This window comes from Coffea eugenioides, chromosome 1 (genome assembly GCF_003713205.1).
Source record: "Coffea eugenioides isolate CCC68of chromosome 1, Ceug_1.0, whole genome shotgun sequence".
Lineage (NCBI taxonomy): Eukaryota > Viridiplantae > Streptophyta > Magnoliopsida > Gentianales > Rubiaceae > Coffea > Coffea eugenioides.
Window position 1 is genome coordinate 50,893,692 of NC_040035.1, and position 21,630 is coordinate 50,915,321.

The 21,630-nt window shown below is 37.9% G+C and overlaps 3 protein-coding genes across 4 annotated transcripts; 1 reads left to right on the forward strand and 2 right to left on the reverse strand.

The window, feature by feature from the left end:
* Positions 1 to 990: 990 nt before the first annotated feature.
* LOC113780994 lies at positions 991 to 7,537 on the reverse strand. The gene is made up of 11 exons (XM_027326816.1): positions 7,424 to 7,537; positions 4,151 to 6,742; positions 3,932 to 4,061; positions 3,721 to 3,809; positions 3,074 to 3,318; positions 2,825 to 2,911; positions 2,639 to 2,738; positions 2,293 to 2,500; positions 2,090 to 2,219; positions 1,576 to 1,633; positions 991 to 1,486 (listed from the first exon to the last, which is right to left on the reverse strand). The coding sequence occupies exons 1-11, from the start codon at positions 7,511 to 7,513 to the stop codon at positions 1,286 to 1,288; spliced, it is 3,930 nt and encodes a 1,309-aa protein (XP_027182617.1). The 5' UTR covers positions 7,514 to 7,537; the 3' UTR covers positions 991 to 1,285.
* A 3,424-nt stretch (positions 7,538 to 10,961) lies between these two features.
* On the reverse strand, positions 10,962 to 13,610 carry LOC113762685 (gibberellin 2-beta-dioxygenase 8). The gene is made up of 3 exons (XM_027306247.1): positions 13,122 to 13,610; positions 11,657 to 11,984; positions 10,962 to 11,502 (listed from the first exon to the last, which is right to left on the reverse strand). Exons 1-3 carry the CDS (start codon positions 13,577 to 13,579, stop codon positions 11,272 to 11,274), a joined length of 1,017 nt encoding a protein of 338 aa, XP_027162048.1. The 5' UTR covers positions 13,580 to 13,610; the 3' UTR covers positions 10,962 to 11,271.
* A 2,593-nt stretch (positions 13,611 to 16,203) lies between these two features.
* Positions 16,204 to 19,101, forward strand: LOC113762281 (PHD finger-like domain-containing protein 5B). Of its 2 annotated transcripts, XR_003467185.1 has the most exons (4): positions 16,204 to 16,501; positions 17,707 to 18,085; positions 18,623 to 18,694; positions 18,797 to 19,101. XR_003467185.1 is itself a non-coding variant. In XM_027305668.1 (2 exons), the coding sequence occupies exon 2, from the start codon at positions 17,750 to 17,752 to the stop codon at positions 18,080 to 18,082; it is 333 nt and encodes a 110-aa protein (XP_027161469.1). In that variant the 5' UTR covers positions 16,206 to 16,501; positions 17,707 to 17,749; the 3' UTR covers positions 18,083 to 18,409. The 2 variants fall into 2 exon arrangements, 1 of the variants encoding a protein (XP_027161469.1); XM_027305668.1 differs by lacking the exons at positions 18,623 to 18,694; positions 18,797 to 19,101 and having other exon boundaries at positions 16,206 to 16,501; positions 17,707 to 18,409.
* The last annotated feature ends 2,529 nt before the right edge of the window (positions 19,102 to 21,630 follow it).

The window sequence follows — 21,630 nt, forward strand, 5'->3', positions numbered from 1 at the left end:
ATTTCTTGAACTCCGGTGGAAGCAAGAGATAATGGAATACTTGGATGATGAAGAAAAGTCGAGTATCAAACCTGCCTGCCCATCGAGGGAAACGTTCAATGCTGCCTACTGTACAAATGGAAAGACCACTTTACGTTGCTTCTCCTTCCTTGTAGACCATGGTAGCAGCATAATTCTACTGTAGCACAAATTGGTGGACCAAGTTGGGGCCACCATACTGATTAAAAGTGTTGGATGTTGATTCATCATGAACCACATCCATTCTGGCGATGATGACTGCAGAGTGCAGACACTCAAATGTGAAAAATGGAATCCTTGGAATGTACCCAAAAATCGAACAATGATGCACATATTGATATTGGACTGTACCCAAAAATTGAAAAATGATGCACATATTGACATTTGGTTTGCAATTGGCTGTGTCTAATATTCTTTTCCAAATTTTAATAAAAAGCACCAACTAAAGATTCATGAGCAAATCACACCATTCAAATCAAGACTTTAATCAGACAAGTTAAATTCATGATTTCTTTTTTCAAATTTACCAATTTTAGCACCAACTAAAGATTCATGAGCATATATTAAGATCAGGGATTATTGAAAGTTGTTTCACTTTTGATTTAGGGGGTTCAGGATGATGAAGTCGTAAAAATCTAAACTTGCGATAAATTACCCAATATACAAATACTCCTTCACGAAGTTGAGGTTGGACTAGTTGATAAAATTTTAATTGGCCTAAATTCCATGGCCTCTTTTTATCACTTGCAGTCATGACTTTTCCATCTTTTCTGTTTCTGAGGCTTGCTTTAAACTGCAAAAGCAAATCAAAAGATCTACACAAATATACAATCGAAAGTTCTCTGGCCAGTTAGCAAAGCCTTGAGGGACATCTACGTGGTTCGATACCAAAGAAACGTTATAGGCTTATCGCCTTAGGACGTTTCTTGTAGAGAGCTGCCATTTTATGATGTGAGATAAATAGGGCCGTATTCCATTGCTTCTTCGGCTTAGTTTGTAGTTTCTAGTTTTCTACCCATGATAACTTCCAGAAACCAAAATGAGCTTCGCGGGGATCTACAGACTTGAACTACTGGAATATACATGAATTAACAAGAGCCTGAGACTTGAAGTTCTTGCGACTCCTTTCTACTTTACCATTTACAGAGGAGACTGCACATTCTACACAAAAATTTGAAGCCCATCAAGAGTCAAAAAACAGGCTCACAAGATTTCTCTTGGCTCTATGACAACTGAACTTGTATTTGCTCTTATCGTAGAAGGCAGTTTAACTTCCACAAGTAGCTAATCTTCTCCGTTTGTAGCACTTGAAAATGTGATTTCTTTGACCACTTGCTCCCACCGAGTACCCCAGATTAATTTCATTCTGGCATGACAAGAAATTAAAGAGAGGGGATTGGTTCACCGGTTCAGCCAGCTGGTTCACAAGTTCAGGTGGCTGGTTCACTGGTTCAGGTGGTTGGTTCACCTGCTTGCAAATATAAATCAGGCAATTACTAAAGCAGGAAAATCTTATTAGGGACAGATTAAGAGATAAGTTAAATGACGAGAAGTTACCACAATAACTGAAGGAGTGACAACACTGCTATTGTTGCTGCCAATTTCTCTCAGAAGACTGCAAAACAAAAGAGATTCAAATAGAATGTGCATATCTAGCTATGAATTTGACAAATTGAAAACTAAACACTTTTATGCAATATGAACTAATGAAGACACCTGATGGAGATTTACTTAGCTTGGACTCATTGTATTCCATTGAATAAACAATTTTAGAAACATGGAATCAATTCACGCATCCCAATTCCCATGCACCCTTCACTTTGGAAGTAGCCCAACTAGTCTTGCCAAAATTTACATCTACGTGCTCCTGAGGCTGAACATGCACCTTGCCAGATCCTTGGTTATTAATGGATAGAGATCTTCAAATTTGCAGGAGCATATCAAAGAAAGCAAAATTTTTTTTTTTTTTTTTTGGGACTAGTATTTTGAGTAGCTGCCACTAACTAAAATGCATTTTAGCTATTAATTATACTATTACCCAAATTCATAGGAAAAGAGAAAATCTACGTACTCTGCAGCTCCTTGATCCACCACTTCAATATCCTCAACTTGCTCTGCTTGAAGTACCTCAGAAGCAGCACCCCTGGCTTCCAAGTCATTGTCTTTTTCACCAGAATGAGGGGACAGCTTTTGCTGAACTCCTACAAAAATGATATCAAATTAGTGATTAAGTCAATTTTCTGCCCGTTGAATTAACAAGATCACCAAGCTTGCCTGTTAATTGGATAAGTTCTGTACACTGGGTGTTCTTCAATAGTTTTTGGCACATGTGACTCCCCTGGAAATCAAGGAAAGTGCAGTCCAGAAAGTTTAATCTCTCAGATTCAGTCATCCTTGAGAACCCAAATGAGGTTTCCCAAGTGCTTAGCACACTAGGCACAGCAGGCAAAACCAGCCTCTGAACTCCTAATTCGATGAGTTTCTGGCAACCATGAGGACAAACAGATATTATAAACAGAGAAGCAATCTAGAATACAAATGATGCCACCATTCAGCAAATTCCAAAAAAGCAACCAATTACGTTGATGTTAAACTCCCCAGGTGGGTTAAATACAGATACCTTTTCAAGCTCATTCATCATAATACGGCACATTCCAAGGCGGCGATATTGAAAACGTGTGGCAACAAGGGGGATCTCAGCAACTTTCTCCCCATAGACCCTTAAAATAAGAAAGAAAAACAGAATTTCAGGAAGATTATTCAAGCCAAGTAAAATATGCAAGTTAAAGCAAAAATGTAATCATACCTTACAGTAGCCACAGTAATCAAGTCATCATCTCTTTCTAATACCACAGTATAGAACCCCTGAAAATTTAAACGGTTCAACTCTGACCTACAGTACAAGAGAAAAATCATAAGTCCTATAGCCAGCAAAACCAATTCCCAAGGAAGTAGGAGCGCACACATGCACACAGACCCACATACATACCAAAAGAAGGGTAAAACCATAAAGCAGAAATATAAAAATTATATATTGAAAGAAACAGGCTCTTACCATCTGCTAAATATAACATCTTCCACAAGATCCCTTTTGGTGCGAGGCTCTTTCATGGGTTCAAAACACTCATGCATTACACTGAGAGCAATATTAAGCTTGCTATAGCTTTCCATCAAATGCTCATTATCCAAACCATCTTGATCAGAATCTTCAGCATTTTTGTACTTTAACAATGTCCAAGTAAGATTATCATGCCCCACGGGAATTGGTTTTCCTAGGAGATTGTGGAGACTCAGATGTATCTGTGCATTATGACAAAAGACAAATGTAAACACATTGAACTTGCAAGCCTAGACCATAGACAGAACATGCACCCAATGTAGACACTTGTGCTAGATTTTCTTTAACACTCCAAAGACTTGACAGATAAGTTGTGGGATACTACATAAGGGATGGCAGGGATGATCTATTTCCTGTACATCATGAAAGGGTAAGTACTTAAAGCACATACACATGCCAGAAAAGCATATAAATGTGCACACTCATAATTATTTAAAACCCCTTGCTTTTAGTAACTTTCCTGATCCAACTTCATCTCTCCAGAGAACTGACACTTGCGCCTCTAAATAATGAGTGTCCCAGGGCCACCTTATTAGACAATCCCTAGGATAAATGCAGTATAGAGAAAGTCAGGGTCCAAGTACCTGTTCACATTTTTCATTGCAAAACCAATTCCTTTCCGGATGACAGTCACGCTTAACAAGACCCTTCTTTTTTAAGCACTCTATATGATCTGGCATTAAATTGATAGATTATCAGTAAAAAGTTGAGATAATTGCTAATACAGATGAGCATAAAGATGATTGAAGAGGCATTATAATTGTCAAACATAAAATTAAGACATAAGCAACTTACACTGACGTTCACACTGACCACAGTTGATAAGCCTGTCATCTACAGGTCGTCCTGTGTCTTCATTCAATCGGCTCAGGCCACAAATTCCACAACAGCAGGATGGGCAGAACCAATCGCCATCGGGAACCTCCTGCTTATCTGATGTTATTAACAATTCCAAGTACTTGCTATAAGGTGATAAAGACAGAGATAAAGTATAACAGGTCTTGAGAAGCATACCTTTAAACCCAGGCAAATTGTATGAAAGGATGATGGACACTGATCACATAAGACCAATTCGCCACCATAGTGACAGACAGAACAAATATGGTCATTGTGAAGACTATGACCCTTCATTTCATGAGGTTCTGATCTTATTTTTCTTTTATTCGTCTCACCTTTTAGTTTCAACAGGCACTGAAATATTGACCTACCATCCTCCAAAAATATATTTGCTGAAGGTCTATGATAATTGCTGCCAGCATGCGCCTCAAACTTGCTGAGAGTAAAAACTTTTTGGCAGCAAGTGCATTTGATTCCTTCACGGGTTATTTTTCCTTCTTTCATGACGCGGCCATCCTTTTTCCCTCGGTAATGCACTTTTGCTCTTGGTAAAACTACATTATTATCGATCAACCAAGACAAGGTAGTCCTAGGAGTCTGGTGAATTGAAGGAGAAACAACTGATTGCCGAGCCCTTTTACTTGATCGCAACACACAGGAAGACATTTCTGCATTCACATCATCTCTTTGTTTGGCTGAAGCCTGAGATTCTTTAACATCATCAAGCAAATATGAGTCCTCATTTTGGGGGCCTGTGTGAAGAGCAGCCAAGGATTGTTGTAGCAAGCAATGATTTCTCTTCCTTTCTGGTCCTCTAATTCCATGACATTTGACTTGACCTTGTTGAGCAAGTTGCTTTGGCTGTGATGTTTTTGAAGATGACTCTATTAGCAGCTGTTTTGACAGATCATCATTCACATGTCCTTCTGATACCATAGCATTTGATGGAGGAGATGGATCTGTCAAAGTCAGCTGGACTCCACATTCTTGGCTTGCAAATGGTTCCTTGATTTGTTTACTGTTATAAGCATCATTACTAAGATGAATTCTCCCTTCAGTTACGCACCAGTGGCAGGCACTTCGAAGAGAGTAAAATTTTTTACCGCATGGGGATCCATACCTCATCTCCTTCTTAAACCCCTTTGGTTCGAGATAGAACTTCCAACCCAGAAAGGATAGGTGCCTTTTAGCCTTTAAAGCCATAATACCACCCTTTGCACCATTCTGTCCATGACAAGTTGTCCCTCTCCAATTCGAATAGTTCAGCACAGCTTCAGGACAATTATCGCGTTCAAAATAAACCGGTTCAGAACAAGAAAGCACTTTCAGTGCCCCAGTGTCTGCTTTTGGGATCACAGTTAATGAAGATGAGACCGAGCTTTCTACAGGATCATCACTGTTACTTTCATCATCTTGGCATATCCGGGAAGGAACATCTGATCCAGGTTGCAATCTCAGACAAACCTGATAGAGTGAATAGTGAATCTCACCTTCGGGGGAGATGTATCGCATTCTAGTTACTGCTTTATCTCTTGCAAACTGAATTTTCCAGCCCAAGTATGAAATATGCATCCTAACTTCCAACGTTGAAGCAGCCCGAGATTTAAAGTTCAACTTACACTTCTGAATATAATCAGTTACTGAACCAGGGCAACATGCAGTTCCTGGAACCATGTCGATTCCAGCAGGAAGCCACTGTAGTTTTGTTCTATCGCCTGAAGCTTTCAGCTTCCCATTCAGCTTGTCGGAGCTCGTAGGGCACCTTCCACTCTTTGCACCTGACTCAGCTTCAGGACTGTGATCTGGGTTGGGAGGTAACCCTGAAAAAGCAGGAGCCTGAACACAGGGTAGTTCATTGGGCCTTTTCATTGAATGAGTGGAGTTATCCATTTCTACCCAGCCGATACAAGCCAAAGCATTGGGAGCATTTTGCTCTTCAGAAGGGTTCAAATCAGCAGACAGCGCTGCATGAGTTTCCAACTGGCAATTAGTTCCATAGGGAACAATAGCCATAGAGTCAGAAAAAATGCTTTCGGGGTCAAGAATTGCATCAAGTGCATTTGCAGAGAATTCAAATAATGGCTGGCCTTCCTCTGTCGAGTTTTCTGAAGAGTTTAGTTCATGAAAAATTTGCTTCACAGTTAGCTTATAACTCGTGGATAGAACTTGCAACAGCAGTTGTCTCCAAATATCCCTTGAAGAAGACGTCCATTCCTTAAGTTTGCCAAATTCCATTTTGACTCGTATTTCATACCAAATTTGCTTCACTGAAACAAGAAGAGGCCACTCTAGCTCAACTTCCTCAATCAATTCGAGAAGCAACCAATTGCCTCGAGGTCTCCATTCATCAGTAATGTCATCCCACTCCCGAGTGATGCGGAACGTCTCTATTTGAGCCTTAACTTCGTCACCCATATCCGGAAAGAAGACTTTCCGCTGATCGGAGCCATCCTCATGGTCAAAAATCACACCTTCCCACCAGGCATCCTGTACAAACACGTCGACACACTGTCCATAATGAAGAGACCACTTTTGGAAATCAACCGAAGGGGGCAATGGCCTTATATTGCCACGGCAACAATTGCTTGTCGCTTGATTCCCACGAACAAGCCCATCCAGCACAGGACTCACCTTTACCCATTCAACCAAACGTTCAGAACCATCATCATCTAAGATTTCATCATACTTGATGCGACGACGCAATTCTCCACATCCAACCACAGTTCCAGCATGCCAAGAGCCCAGAAACCCCTCTTCCGTACTCCTTACCTGCACCACAATTACAAGGTCAAACACAACCACTGACTCCCGACGACAGTGAAATTGCAGAAGACGCTCCCATACAACAAAGCAGGTACTTTTGACACTCATGCAACCGAAAATCAATCACTTCCCACACTAAGGGGGACAAAAAAAGGTAAAAACAAAAACAAGCGCGCATTACTCTAACTAATATTAAAAAAAGAAAAGGGAAAAATAGATGAAAGGTGCTTAACTCTTAACCCTTTTTAATTTTGAGTCAAGGATGAGGCATTGCATGTGCAATTAAGCTCAATCAAGAAAAGAAAATTATTGATTACCTCACATAGAGCTCTCCAGTTAACAGAATATCCACATGATCACTTCGCAAACTAACAAAAGCCAACATGCAACCGGTCCCTGTGCCTTAACATAGCCTTCCCAAATGCTTACTAAACAGGAATACCCCAAAACCACACAATGCCAGTAAAATCAAGCCCCGGAGAGACAATTCTTGTAAACGTCATCAAGAATTGAAAAACAACAAAAACATCCAAAACCCAATTGTAAAAAGACAAAAGCCCACATTCGAGAATCAAAATTTTCATTAAAAAAATTAAATAAAATTACCCAAACACATGAACAATGATGCAGACAATCAGATAACCAACGAAAAAAAAAGAAAAAGAAAAACAACATGAGCAGCATTACCTCAACTTTATCATGGATGAGAAGCTTCTTTTTCCCGTTAATCCTTTTCCTCTTTTTCTTAGCAGCGGCTTCATCGTTGAGGGCCGCCATGATTAGCTTGGAGGAGAGCGCAGGTTTTAGTGTGGGGGCAAGTTGGAATTGTGGGGGGGCTTGGGTTTTGGGCTCGGTTCTTCTACACTTCTACATAAATACAAAGAAATACTTGGCAGTGGTACTAGTTTATAATGCGTCCGATTCTTGTATTTATGTAGTTACAATACAAGTGTGTGCGCGCAAAAAGCTCGGATTTTGGCAGCTATTTTTATTTATTTTCTTATTTGATTTTATCGATAATTGATAATTATTCTTCTTCCATACTTGGTTACCAAGTAAGTAGTACCAGTCTAGCAGATGACTGTTTCTTCTTCTCTCTTTTCCCCCTATCTAATCAAAGTAGTGTTTTCTTTTTTCTTTTTTCTTTTTTTTTTCTCTGTCTTGTTTGATTTGTATCCAATTTGGGGGCATTATAACATAAAGGAAATCTTTTAGAAAAAGTGTGATTGTGTGGGGTCCCAGCTTGAGGTGAGGAGGATTGGTGGATTTAAATACAGAAGAAAAAACCAAGTGTACAACTATTATGACTATTTTTATTATTATATTATAAATAAAAAAGAATGGTTTATGGTGATCAACGTAGGGTGTGACGCAGCGCAGGAGAATGTTGGACCGTCCGATTCCACTTTGCACAAAGTTCTATAGTAATTAAATACTTTGATTCGTGGGCGCTTCTCTCTCTCTCTCTTTTTTTTTTTTTTTTTTTTTTAAGTTTAGCAATTTATTCTTAAGTTGCAAGTGTTTAAATGTTCGTTATGTGTCATTAAATATACAAATAAATATAATTAAGTGTATAAACAAGTGTTCACTAAGAGCTCATGAGAAAAATGCTACTATAATTTATATAATAAGCTTGGTTTGGATTGCCATTTACTTGGAAAACTTCTGGATAATGAGTTTTTAAAATTTATATTACAAGGTTCTGTTTGCTAGGGCATGTAGGTTTTCAACAAATTTATATCTCTAATACGCATTTAAAATTACCAAATGAATATGTTATAGTAAAATATTTTTAAAAACTAAAAACCCTAAAAATATATATATATTCAATCAGAGCTGTATACAACCTTCTGGGAAATGAGAAAAATAAAAGTAATATGACTATAATGAAAATGTTAGATACTCCTCATAATTTCCATTTGTTTCTTTTCTTTTTTGCCTCAAGAATGGTAGAGGAACGTTAATTATACAATACATTCGATCCACTCTAAAATGTCATTTTCTACTGTAAATATTTCTAATATTGAGAAGGGGAGGTAGGGGATGAACATGAGTAGGAAAGATAGACATATAAAAGGGAAGGCAAATCATGGAACGCAACATGAGATAAATTAAAAGGGGTTGTTTGGATAGAATATTATTTGAAATAATTACTGTAGCACTTTTTATGATGTGATGTATGTGAGATAAAAAAGGTGGTTGAAAATATAAAAATGTAAGTTGAGAAATGTGTTTATATATAATGCAAGCGAAATATTATTTGGGGCAATTTCACCATCCAAGTGACAACCAGCATCAAATGTTCATGCTTAAACGTGGTAGATAATTCATGATTTGTTAGATCTATCAGATATTGAAAGGTGTAGAAAGTTACATATTAGGAGAAGAGGAGTTATGCAGTAGTAATTTGTCAAAAAACAAAGAATAAATCGTGAAAATGGCTCCTAAATTATCTAGCACAATGTGGTCACTAATTTTTTTTTTTTTTTGTAGCAAAAAAAGTCCTTTCAGGTCATTCTCCACTAAATTAATTGAAAATAACTGGCAATGCAAGACAGTTTTGCTCTTGAAAACCTACTACAGCAGGTCAAATACGATTCTTTATGGTTGGTTTACCGGTTGAATCGGAAGATATAACCTAAAGACATGTTTTAAGAAGTTGAGTGACCTTTTTAGTTGAAAAAAAAAAAAAGGTTCAATGACCAAACAATGCTATATTAGGTAGTTTGGTGAATATTTTTTCCATTCACTCAAAAAAAAAAAAAAAAGGAAAGTTATGTAGTACTAGAAGTATTCTTAAGGAGTTTTACATTAGAAAGGAAAGCTGAGATACGGGTCCTTAATCACATTTGCGGTATCAACATTTCTGCTGCTATTAATATTATTAAAGTAATAATTGATAACGTATGGCAGTAAGAATGCAGAAAGGACAAGATCAAAAACCAGAGAATCCAACCCCAAAAAAAGAAAAGGAACGCCTTCAAGCATGACCATGCAAATGGCGTTGCTCGGCATTTCCACCAATAGAAGACTGATTCTCCTGTTTTTGAAAAATTAGAAGCGAATATAGTATGGAAATGAGAAATTTGTAAAGGCGTGTCAATGGTAGATAACGACTTTGAGTGATGTACCACTACCATATGAAGTCTATGACTATGCGTATAATTTCAAGCCTTATCAGAAGTCTACAGTCTCCCCTGTCGTCACTTTCTTTGATAAAAGCACAGTATGCGGATTTATTTCTGAAACTAGCCTTAGCAACCTTTCTTCTAGTCTAGAGCAATAATACATATGCGTGAAAATAGTAAAGCAAATCTGGTTATTGCCATCAGACTGGACTGGAGGGAGCAAATAATTCTCCTTTTGAGTTTCTGGAATCTCGAAATACCGTATCATTATCATATAAAGATGGTAACGAAGAATCCCGAGATGCCATATCTCTATCACTATCATGAAAATATTCTAATGAAGCACCCACAGCAATAATTGTGACATGCAATCTCTTGTCCCTAATCTAACTTTTTTTAAAAAATAAAAAATAAAAAAATCTACGAGTCTTTTGAGTTTGCATTGCACCAATAATTTTTTCGAAAATTTTTGGCAACTAGAAAATAAAAAAAAAGAGTAGCAAGCATTACAATATATCTATCAGCCCAAAAAGAAAGAAAGAAAGAAAAAAAAAAAAACTGGTATAGCTAGCAACCATATCATAAGTCGACATCAATGCAAATGCGGTGAATATGTCCTTAAGGAAAAAGATGGGGCATAAAGAATTGTTGGACCAGCAACCAACGTAAAGAAGGCCAAGTAGCCACCCGTTTGTAGCGTTATACTCCGCCCGTCTCCGCTTCCTTCCCTTCCCCCCGTCCGGCCCCCATCTAGCCCTTGCTACGGCAGCTGTTTCGCCAAGGCATCCCATAATTCAGTTGCCTGATGAGTTTACAAACGTATATGGTGTCAATGATTTTCTTTTTTTATAAATTTTTTGAAGCTATTATATATATTGTGTTAATGATTAAACATTGGTTTCTCCGATCCAATGATTGTCCTTTTCTTTTACATTCCAAGTATTATGCCAAATTGTCAAGTTCAGTCTGCCGGCAGAGTGCTAACATGTCGCGACTTTTATGGATCTTGCAATGAGAAAGATTAGAGATGCTTATTAATTTGAAGGAAATAAAGAGGAGAAAGCAATTATTATTTTTTTTGTTAAAGAGGAGAGAAATAATAATAACAGTACTAGTAATTTATTATTTAAAAGAGAGTGGATAAGAAATTCTCTCCTCCGCTCTTGGAAGCCAGATACGACACCTAACCATGATGACCAAATTGGAAAAGAAGAAAATAGAACATTCTCTCCAAACCGCAGCTTCTCCAGACCGCATCGAGAGCTAAAAAGCACGACAGAGAATGAAACCAAAACAGAAGTAGCTAGAATCGCGAAAAATGCCAATCCAACAACCTGTCTCCAACCAAAAAAAAAAGAGAACAGAGAAGATTGATTTTGACTGGCACTTCCAAAATGTGCTCTACGACTAAAACGTCTCGCTGAGCTTGAACTTCTGGAGGCCGATCTTGTATCCGACGGTCTTCAAATCTCGTTGCACTTCAGCTCGAAAATCAGCATAAGTGAAGGGCTTGTACTTGGAGCTTTCTATAACGGTATCTTCGTATGGGAGCACAAAATAGCCCACCGAGATTCTTTCCTTGTGCTTGTTCACCTTCACTCTGTGCTTGGCACCAATATAATTGTCATCGCTCATGGCCTTATATATGAAAAAAAACGCCATCACCGGTGGGAGTTTGATGAGTGAAAGAATTGAAAATGATGACCAAACTTAAAATCACTAGTAAATTCATTCGATTCAGTAATCAATATACGCCAGGATAGGATCATCCCATGCATTATTTATGGATCACCTGCATCATGTCGCCGAGGTTCACAATCAGGGAATCGAATTGAGGCTTGACGTCAAACCATTGATTATTGGAGCAGACTTGAAGTCCACCGATTTCATCTTCGTGCAGAATGGAAAGTACAGAACTGTCAGTGTGGACATCTATGCCCCATGCTCGCAACTGCTCTGCCTCGAAGCAGCATGGGTAGCGATGAACTCGTAGGTGTCCCGTTGCTGTCGACAGATAAGCTCTTGTACGTTCAGAATCCAGTTGGAGATTCTTTGCCAGAGCCTCGAAAATTGTCGTAGCCAGCCTAGTCTGCTGCCTCCCGTATTCTTCCAGCAAGCACCTACAAAAATTGCCACAGCCTGCCTGGTTCTTTTTTAAGATTTTCACTATCAAAAAAAAAAAAAAACGAAAAGCGCTACTCGTTCCTGGCTGGTTCTTCCTGAGAACAGGAATGGGTCCGGAAGATACTTATTAACTGTATTCTTCTACTGGCATCTACGTACCCCTCAACTCAAAAAAAAAAAAAAAAAAAAGGATGGAGTGATGGAGTGATGGGGCAGATACGAGCTTCTGTTAATGCAGTTTATTGATAGCACTAAAACATGATTGGATGCTCGTGTTCCCTCTGCTTTTCAGTCAGTCCCCCACTTAAAGTTAAATCATAAATGTGAAGAGATTCGCTACAAAACCGCAGCTCTCTTGTTTTCGTAATCATCTTGCCAACCTAACTTAGTGGAGTGGACAAACTAACTACCATACAATTTTGCTACATCTTCCACTTCCTTCACCTAAACAAAAAATTTACACATTTTAAACTGGGAGCGTGGGATTGGCAGTGGGATTTGATTGTCAATAGTGCCACCAAGACGGACGTCCATTCTCAAATTGCTGAATCTCTAGTACTGTACTGACTTTTCTTGGCCACCCCACGTTAACGCTCATCTAACTAAGCCTCTCCGTGTGAAAAAAAAAACCAACTTTAGTGAGCGAAATATCTTCAGTGATTTAACTAACTGTCAAATCTCAATTGTCAACCTGCATCTAATAAGTGACCAAACTAAAATATTTTATTTTTTCACTACGAATTTATTTGCCTATGGCCAACATACAGAAGTAAGCAACAGGCGATGGAGTCCACATATTACGGCTGCAAATTTTTAGAATCTAGTATTGTCTGTTGATTCATTAGTCTTCGTTTATTATTATAATCTTTAAAACGAGGGTGGTTTCAAATTCAATTGTCACTGTCCTGTCCTCTTCACGCAATCAAGCTTCTTAATTCTCGTCAATCCCCTTCTAAAAGCGGTTCAGGAGAGCATTTCTGGCCAAGTTCCAAAAAAAAAAAAAAAAAAAAAAGCAAATACTACAGGTGGAAATGTGTACTGAGTAGTAAAAGACAATAAAAATCTTGAAGGTGACAAACCAGAGCAGAAAAGAAGTTGTTAATTGGAATGATGGTGGGAAAAAAGCAGCTAACCTGAAAGAGTCGAGCATAGGATCTTCATATTGAAGCTGGGATAATGGAGTTAAAAGAACATGAAAACCTTCGAGCCAGTTGAAGTTCTGGGCACGAACATCTCTTTGTATGACAACACCAGATGGGGTGAGGCCAGGGGTGCCCCAAAAGTAGGATATGGGAGGGGTGAAAGAGGCTTGCTTGGATTCATAGGCGAGAGAAAAGAGCTTTTTGGCGTGGTCATGAAGTTTGTTCAAAAGGGTCAGAGGAATCCCGTGGTTGATCAACCGAAACATACCCCACTCTCTACAAGCTTCATCCAGCTTCTTCTGGTTTATGCACTCGGAATCTATCACAGGAACGGGGTCGAAATCTGGAACTTGTTGGTTGAAGAAGTCATCAGAATCGGGGCTGGGGAGGGTTGGGCTTCTCCTTGGGCGGAACAACGGAGGGTAGGAGTCGTACTCGGTCTGAGACATGACGTTTTCGAGCAAAACTATGATAGATTCCTTAATCCTTAGGCACGAAATTTTTATTTGTACTCATCAGTGAGTTTTAATGACGTAGTAGTATTAGTATTTTATTTTGGGCAAAAAAAAAAAAAAGAGTTTTATTGACACGTTATTTTAGACAGAGAGTCGCAGCGATAGCTTTTGCGTCTAGATCAGAGGATTAGATTAGACAGTAAAAGAGAAGAGGCTGTCGGTAGAAAGTTTTGAATTTAAAATCTTTTATTTATGAAAAATTACAAAAAAAAAATCACTTAATTTCTAGTTACTGTCCCATATTAGAATACAAGACTTGTTAAAATGTGTTTAATTTCTACCTTCCCATATGTGGTAAGCTATTATTGACAGCTTTGAGCAAAGATAAAACTCAAACTCAAGTTTGGTGCATGAATCCCTATCTAAAAAAAGTTTGATGCATGAACCAAGTTACTTTTGGAAACTGAAATTCTGCAATAAATAGTTCACGTACGATTAGTGAGTCGGGTTGGATTATGTCATCAAACCAATGAGTATAGAAAATGAAAGTTACAACCTCAACTCACTTTTAAATTTTTAATCACTTTCCCTACTTTACTTTGATAGTAATAAGCAAGGTAAAATTATTAAGCAAGATCGTTAGGATTTGGGAGTGGGTCAAATCAAGAAAACAAAGCGCATTTCAGAATTAAAAGCATGTTTTAGTGTATGGGTCCAACGCATGTTTTTAGAATTCATCAAGGAAAATAAAGTAGTACGATATGCTTTGATTTATTTTAGACGAGGAAATTTGGGTCCTTTTTTTTTTTTTTTTTTCCTTCTTTCTCTAACTCCACTTCCAAACCACAAAGTTGAAGCGGAAGGGACCGCCCCTAATTATTCGTGGATCTTTGACACAACTGTCGTGGTCCCATTGTAAGTGTGACCGAGCACATCACTAGTACGCTAGTACGTACCGCGTTGAAACTCGTAAACCGGGGAAAGATAGAGACATGAATCACAAGTTTCAGGATTCGCGGGGAGTCGTTACGAGGATAAAGATCTTCGCCACAGAAGAGATGTGTGGAAGTGGAAATGGAAGGTGGACCTGGAGGAGGAGAGCTTCCCGTCGCGGATTGCCACTTGCCAACGCAGAGGAGCAGCTCCTGTGCAAAGAGGACAGTTGGCGATGGAGTGGTATATTGTAAAGTCCAATTTACCTTTGATTTTTTATATCAATATATATATCAGGGTTGCTTTTATTTTTTGGGGAAAAAAATTTCTGAGGATAAAGCTCCCAACAATCAAGATTCAAGAAACCAATAGGAAAGGTTTGTGGGGACAGTAGTGGGGAGATACACACACAGTAGATCCGAATTGACCGACTCCAATGGCAATTGAGGAAGAGAAGAGTGCTGAAGTCATCAGATTCAGAAACGGCTGCTGCCTATTTTGTTGCCTGTTCTTGCGACTCGGTTGGTTTGAGAAGATTTCTAGTTAGAGTTGAATTGGATTGTTTGACGGTCAAGATTTGGTTGGAGTGCAAACAAAAATACCATGTCTAGATCCACCGTTTTTGGATGATGGATCTGATTTATTATGTGAGTAATTGAGCTGTGAAATTATTGGCGCGGTCTAAAGATAAATTGACCAGTTGGGCAATTGGGGATTTGGCTAAATCTGCCAACACTAAACAACCCCCCCCCCCCCCCCCTCTTCTCCAAAAAAAAAAAAAAAAAGTACCCTTTTTCTAACGTCCATATAATGGAGGGGAATCCGTGTCCGGATGTTGGTTCCCTGTGCCTATAAGCCAAGTTAGCAACTTCCTTGCATGGAACCCATTTTTGCAAATCTCGACTACTTTTTCGTACAACTACTACTTTAAAATGGGCAGACTAGCAATTCAAAATTAATTGGATTGCAATTTTGAAGTGCTAAACTTATACAACTTACACTAGGAGCAAATATACATCAATCAAAAAAAAGTAATTAACTAACTACTCCTAAAGTTATTGGCTATTAACAGAGTTTTAAAATTCTATTTAGGTGTAAGTCAAATCTCTTAACCTGCATTTTATTATCCAGACTTTCTGATGATGGTTCATCGCACACCTGTTTGAACTAGTGATGGTTCACCGGATTTTTTTTATCGCTTTAGAATCGATGGTGGTTCATTGGATTCTTCTTGACCTCTTTAGGTTCTTTGTTAGTTCACCGCATACCCTTTTGGACCTGTGATGGTTCACCAAATTCTCTTTAACCTCTTTAAATCCCCCTTCCCCAATATAGAGTATGAGTACGTATAGAATATAATCTATTGTATTGACAAAAAAAAAAGATACTTAAGTGAATATTATTGAACAGTAGGGAGATCGAATATAAAATGTTAAAGTATAAGGTAATTTATATTTTCTTTTTTTCTTTTGGGGTCAGAGTCGAGAAATGGTAAGGAATTTGGAGCCCCTCTAAAATGCTACCACTAGCGAAATATATTATTGTTTCCAGCCCAGCGGTTCATGGATAAACTTTTTTTTTTTTTTATGTATACATAGAATGCAAATGTCACCGAAGTCTAAACTCAAAAGTCTAGTAAATATTTAAATATGAATCTCTTTCATAGAAATAAAGAAATAAGGCCCAGTTTCTAATCTGTTCTGGGCCCTTCTGTCGGTTGAGCTTACGGGTCAAAATATCCGACCTGATTCACGAGTTTAGGAATCAGGAGGCGGAGCCTAACCTAGACTTTTGTTTTTCGGATACGGTTCAAGTTACCATCCATTCCATTGCGTATTCTATAGTCGGGCCTCTGTGTTCACGCACCTTGACAGATTAGCAGCTGCCTTCCTCAATCTTCCAGCTGATAGATAATTCGGGACTTGCTGTCGGAGGCGTGCCTTTTCCGTCGGAAACTCTCCATAGCATTCTTGCTGGGACGTGGTTAGTACTCTCCAAAATCTTATCGTTGTCCATTTCTTGTCTGTAGAATTCTCTGTGTTTAATAATTTATGAAAATATGTTAGTCTTATTGTTTTAGCTAATGTCTATCGTGAAATCCAGGTTTCTGATTTTGTGGTCTAATGCCTTAAAATTCGATTATGATGTAAAGGGGAACAAGTTAATGGTACCTGGCGTGTTTTACCTTTGGTAATGATATTTGGTTTCAAACTGGTTATCACAGTCACTTGCTGAAAGCATTACCAACCAAAATGATTGGGTGAATTAATTATGTCCACTATTTCTGATGGAATGGCCTAGTTTCCAGGCCACTTTTAAGCCCTAATAGTTATGGTTCTTTGTCAAAATATTAGTATCAAGGCTTGTATGTTGTAAAACAATTTCTAGGTTGGAGCGTGTGTTCGTTTCTGGGTTAAAAAAACAATAGGCAAAAGATGCATTTATTTCCTTATAATCTTTTACCAGAATATGGACGGCATTGAACAGTCCTGTAGTGCATTTTGTGGCAAACTTGCCTATGCTATGTGGAAAGTTTTGATTTAATTGCTAAAAGGTTTTTGATGAATTTGGGCATATACAATATAAAAGTTAAGGTCTGTATGATCCATCTCTTGTAGTTCCCTTGGCGAAAATACAGGTGTAAAGTGGTTAAGGACAGTCGTTATAGTTTACAGATTAAAGTTTTCAGGAATAGCGTGCTCTTTTTATTGTTGATCTGTTTTACTCTGTGCATAACATATCCAGTGCTGAAAGTTTGTCTTAATATGTGATTATGTGCATAACATAGCTACTCTGAAGGTTTGTGCACTTGTTATTATGAGCATTGGTTTTCAGCAGCTCTTTTATCGTCTTTTTACCTACACATCGTATGTGGATCAAAATTGACTAAGTGTTTGGGATCATGTGGCAAGGGCAAGGTAGAATATTGGCTGATCATGTTTATGACTAGTATCTGCATATGATGCTGACTATCTTTTTCAGCTTTCATTTGATGCTTGCTAGTTGGAGGGGCTTGTGACACTTTATAAAATGATAAATGATCTCAATGAAATATAGATTCTCTATTGCACTAAATTGATCCTGCGAAATCGTTTAATATGAAACTCTGGTGAAGTCTTTCAACTTTTCGGTCTTAAATGTTGTTTACCAATTTTAGTAACTTACCCTTGAGTCTGTCCATTTTGCAGGTTACCAATTGGATTTGGGATCTGGGATTTATCTGTTGAAAACATGGCCAAGCATCATCCTGATTTGATTATGTGCAGGAAGCAGCCGGGGATAGCCATTGGACGGCTTTGTGAAAAATGTGACGGAAAGTGTGTAGTCTGTGATTCTTATGTGCGCCCTTGCACGCTGGTCCGAGTTTGTGATGAGTGCAACTACGGATCATTTCAGGGTCGCTGTGTCATCTGTGGAGGAGTGGGAATCTCTGATGCCTACTACTGTAAAGAGTGTACTCAACAAGAGAAAGATCGGGATGGGTGTCCTAAAATCGTTAATCTTGGAAGTGCTAAGACAGATTTGTTTTATGAGCGTAAGAAATATGGCTTCAAGAAAAGATAGAGGGTATAGGTTCATCATTGCTTCACTAATTGGGGGTGTATTGGAATTGTGGCACTACTGTAAGATAGAAGTGCAAAATCATATCCTTATATCTACTTTTGTGGGAAGGAAATGATCTGAAATTTCTCTCTCTATAGTGTGCAATCTCTGTCTAGGCCTTGCAAAAGCTGAACTTCCTTTCTGGCTGGTAATTCTCTGAAGTTTGTTCACTTTATAAACAGCTAACGGTTTTTTAAGTTTGATGTTTCTTATGGTGTATCAACAACTTATTGCACTTGATATTGTTATGGATAGGTGTATTTCAAGAACCTGTTTTAGCTGTCAAAATTGTTTGCATATTAGTTTCTGTTATTTATGTTTTGGTTGGATATTCCCTGCTGTGGGTGCATGATTCAGTGATTCCTGTGGTACCGCTTTTTTGCGGGATTTTTCCATGGCATGCACCATTTTGCGTTGATCTTTGCTTGTTATTTTAAGGTGTAAACAGAAAATTAATATATTCCATTTTCTTGTTTATGTCCATAATCTTCTTGTTAAAAGATCCACATTCATGCCTGTGCCCCTCGCAGCAGGTCAGATTATGCAAAAGATGCCAGATGACCTTTTTTTCTGGTAATGTAATATTTGCTTGAAGAATTTGCTTGATGGTCATGACGCTGGCTAAAAGCAGTTTTCTGAGTTCTTTTTCCTCTTTTTATAACTTGCTCTGATCAGGTAAGATCCAGTCGAGTATCTGGACGGTGGGGAGTCATGTTTTCTTCACCAATTTTTTCCATTGAAAGGAGGAATACACAGCATGCTTAGATGCCATGTGACAAACAAAAGACAACAACGCAAAGTTGTTACCATAATGAAGGCGTGTGGCACACTGGTTAAGTACTACTACTTTTCCGGATGTGTTGATGCTAGTCGAGTTTGCTAAGCCTAGTTTGAATTACCATAGTCTTCTCCTTAAAACCCGTCGAGTATCACTCTACTTTTCCGGATGTTTTGATGCTAGTCGAGTTTACCAGGCCTAATACGTATTGCCAAAGTCTTCTCCACAAGGTTTTCTTGCTTGGTGACATTTAGAGGTGTCCATCACAACTAATTATGTTGATTCGTCCAAATTCGTTCACCAATAATTCATTTAAACTTGCTCGTTAATTTTGAATGGATCTAAATGGGTAGTCAATTAAAGTATTGAGTTGATTCGATTCACTCATGTATATCTATTTAAAAATAATTATATATATTTAAATTCAACTTTTAGTGAGTGTTAAGTAAATAAATTTGAATTTTTTATCAATCTGATAATAACAAAATATTTTTTTTGTCAAAAAAAAAAATGCTAAAAAAAGGAAAAAATGAGTAGAATTTTAAGTAGTTCATAAATGGGTAATTGGATATATCAATTGATGAAATTGGTACTTATTTATATGAGTACTTATTTATTTAAATTGGTATAAATCAATTGATGAAATTAAATTCATTATCCAATCATGACATGTCCAAAGTCGTTGGAGTCATCCATTTTAATACCTCTAATGAATGACATTGTGTCGATTCTCTTGGTGTGTTTTTTGATTATTTTATCCGGTAAATTTTTAAGTGTCAGTTCGTGAGGACGATGCATATGCCATCGACTGGCAAGTTGTTGATAAATATGAAGATAAACGGGGCAGTTATGGCTTATAGAAGTCATAAGGTCTTCTCCATGGTTGGATGTCCAAGTAACAGCAGAAAAATTCTTTGGAAGGTAAATTAAAAAAAGAAGGAAAACGGCTGAATAAATCCTACTTTTTTTTTTTGTTTTTTTAAAAGGCGCGGCTTGCAAGTCACAAGACTCAAAACTATTACGATGAACTTTATGCCGTTCGGTGCGGGGTTAAAACTCTTGTTCATTTATTTTCTTAATTGACCGGTACGTGGAAGGGGACTCGATAAGGGATAGCTCTTTTGCAAGTAATTTATGATCTCAAAAACATATTCTAACGCGAGGTGGTTATGGTTGGAGTCGAATTCAGATAAATTTTTTATTACAAAAAAAAGGGGTAAATAGTGGCTAGTAGAGATTCACCCTAGCCTACGTGTATATGTACGTGGTTTTGCAGAAGGGGTTATAGCTTAAGAAGCACCAGTGAGTGTGAAGTTAATTTGGCCACCGGTTTTTGTCTCTAGAAAGCCACATAGTTCAGGGTGTGAACATGCAGCAGGATGGCTTTTTGGCCGGAGAGACTTTGTGATGAACGCGAACGCTGAACTTCGTCGGATTGCTAGTTCTCTCTACTTTCATGCTGCATCCACAGATGTTGTTGTGATATGAGACATGTATATGGCTCGTCCACCACAAATTTCGTCCTCAATGTTTGAATCTCTTGAATTGAATTTCACATCATAAAATGAAAAATAAAATGCCTAGTGGAATGGTTCTGATGGTACCTGCAAACGACTTTGGCATGGGAATAATCGGAAGGTACGGAAATAGCTGAGAATCCCAGTGGAAGGAATAAGTCCTGAACATGGTGCTGCCAACTGCCAACAAGAATGTATGGAAGGTGCAAGGAATGTCTGCGGAAACTATTTGAATACTGGGACAATAATTTGCTATGCTAATCTTTGGATTTAGTGGCAGTCATAAGCTGTTCTATGTACAAATCTATTTTTCTTGAAGGAAAAAATAATGATCATCCTCTTCATGAGGGAATAATATCTTCTTTTTTTTTTTTTGTTGTTGTGAAATTAACTTTTAACCTTCTCATCCCTACCCACGCTCTCTTTCACCCGTAATTGTCAGGAACACAATTCGAATCCTTAAATTGATAAAGGGGAAGATTCTGAAAGACTTTTTCCCTAACTACTGGTTTGATCCCAATAGTTTGTTTGTGACAATTAACTTGATTATTAGTTTCCTCCATAATTCATTTGATCGGGAAAATGGTTCTTCCCTGTTTACCACTCATTTGGGTCGGTCCCAATACTTTGTTGTGTTCTACTCATTGGATTTGGGGCCATTAAAGTGTTGCAAAAATAAAACTAAAATCAGGGGGAAAATATTGTCCAAAAAACTACATGAAGGATGCAATATGAGATTATTTCAAATATTATTTAGAACAATTATTATAGCATTTTTTAGGATTTGATGTATGTGAAATAAAAAAAAATTAATTCAAATTATATCTATAATATAAATAAAATATTATTTAAAATAATTTTACTATTCAAACACACACTCCAGAGTAATTTCCTAGCTTCTCAATCTCATGGAGTCCGTAAAGTTTGTGATCGCTACCCAGCTACGTTTACCTTGATTAGATAAGCAAGCAACAGCAATCCATTGGCCCAAAAAAAAGAAAAAAAGCAATCCGTTGACCAAAATGACCGGTTCAGATACTCCAAGAATACTTCACATCGCAAACGGGTTGCAACTTGCAAATGTCAACTCCAATTTTCCACCAAACCCCACTTTTTTTTTTTTAAACAAAAAAAGGGGAACAGAAATGACGCTATATATATATATGACTCCGGGCACCCACAGTCGTAGAAAGAACTCTTTCTATATAGAAGGA

Excerpts from the sequence above, each read along its gene's own strand:
- LOC113780994 (XM_027326816.1), bottom strand. The coding sequence starts at position 7,513 with ATGGCGGCCCTCAACGATGAAGCCGCTGCTAAGAAAAAGAGGAAAAGG. Across the intron at positions 4,062-4,150 it reads CAATTTGCCTGGGTTTAAAG|GAGGTTCCCGATGGCGATTG; the intron begins GTATGCTTCTCA and ends TCAGATAAGCAG. Across the intron at positions 2,220-2,292 it reads AGAACTTATCCAATTAACAG|GAGTTCAGCAAAAGCTGTCC; the intron begins GCAAGCTTGGTG and ends TCATTTTTGTAG.
- LOC113762685 (XM_027306247.1), bottom strand. The coding sequence starts at position 13,579 with ATGTCTCAGACCGAGTACGACTCCTACCCTCCGTTGTTCCGCCCAAGG. Across the intron at positions 11,985-13,121 it reads CCTATGCTCGACTCTTTCAG|GTGCTTGCTGGAAGAATACG; the intron begins GTTAGCTGCTTT and ends CAATTTTTGTAG. Across the intron at positions 11,503-11,656 it reads ACCTCGGCGACATGATGCAG|GCCATGAGCGATGACAATTA; the intron begins GTGATCCATAAA and ends TTCATATATAAG.
- LOC113762281 (XM_027305668.1), top strand. The coding sequence starts at position 17,750 with ATGGCCAAGCATCATCCTGATTTGATTATGTGCAGGAAGCAGCCGGGG.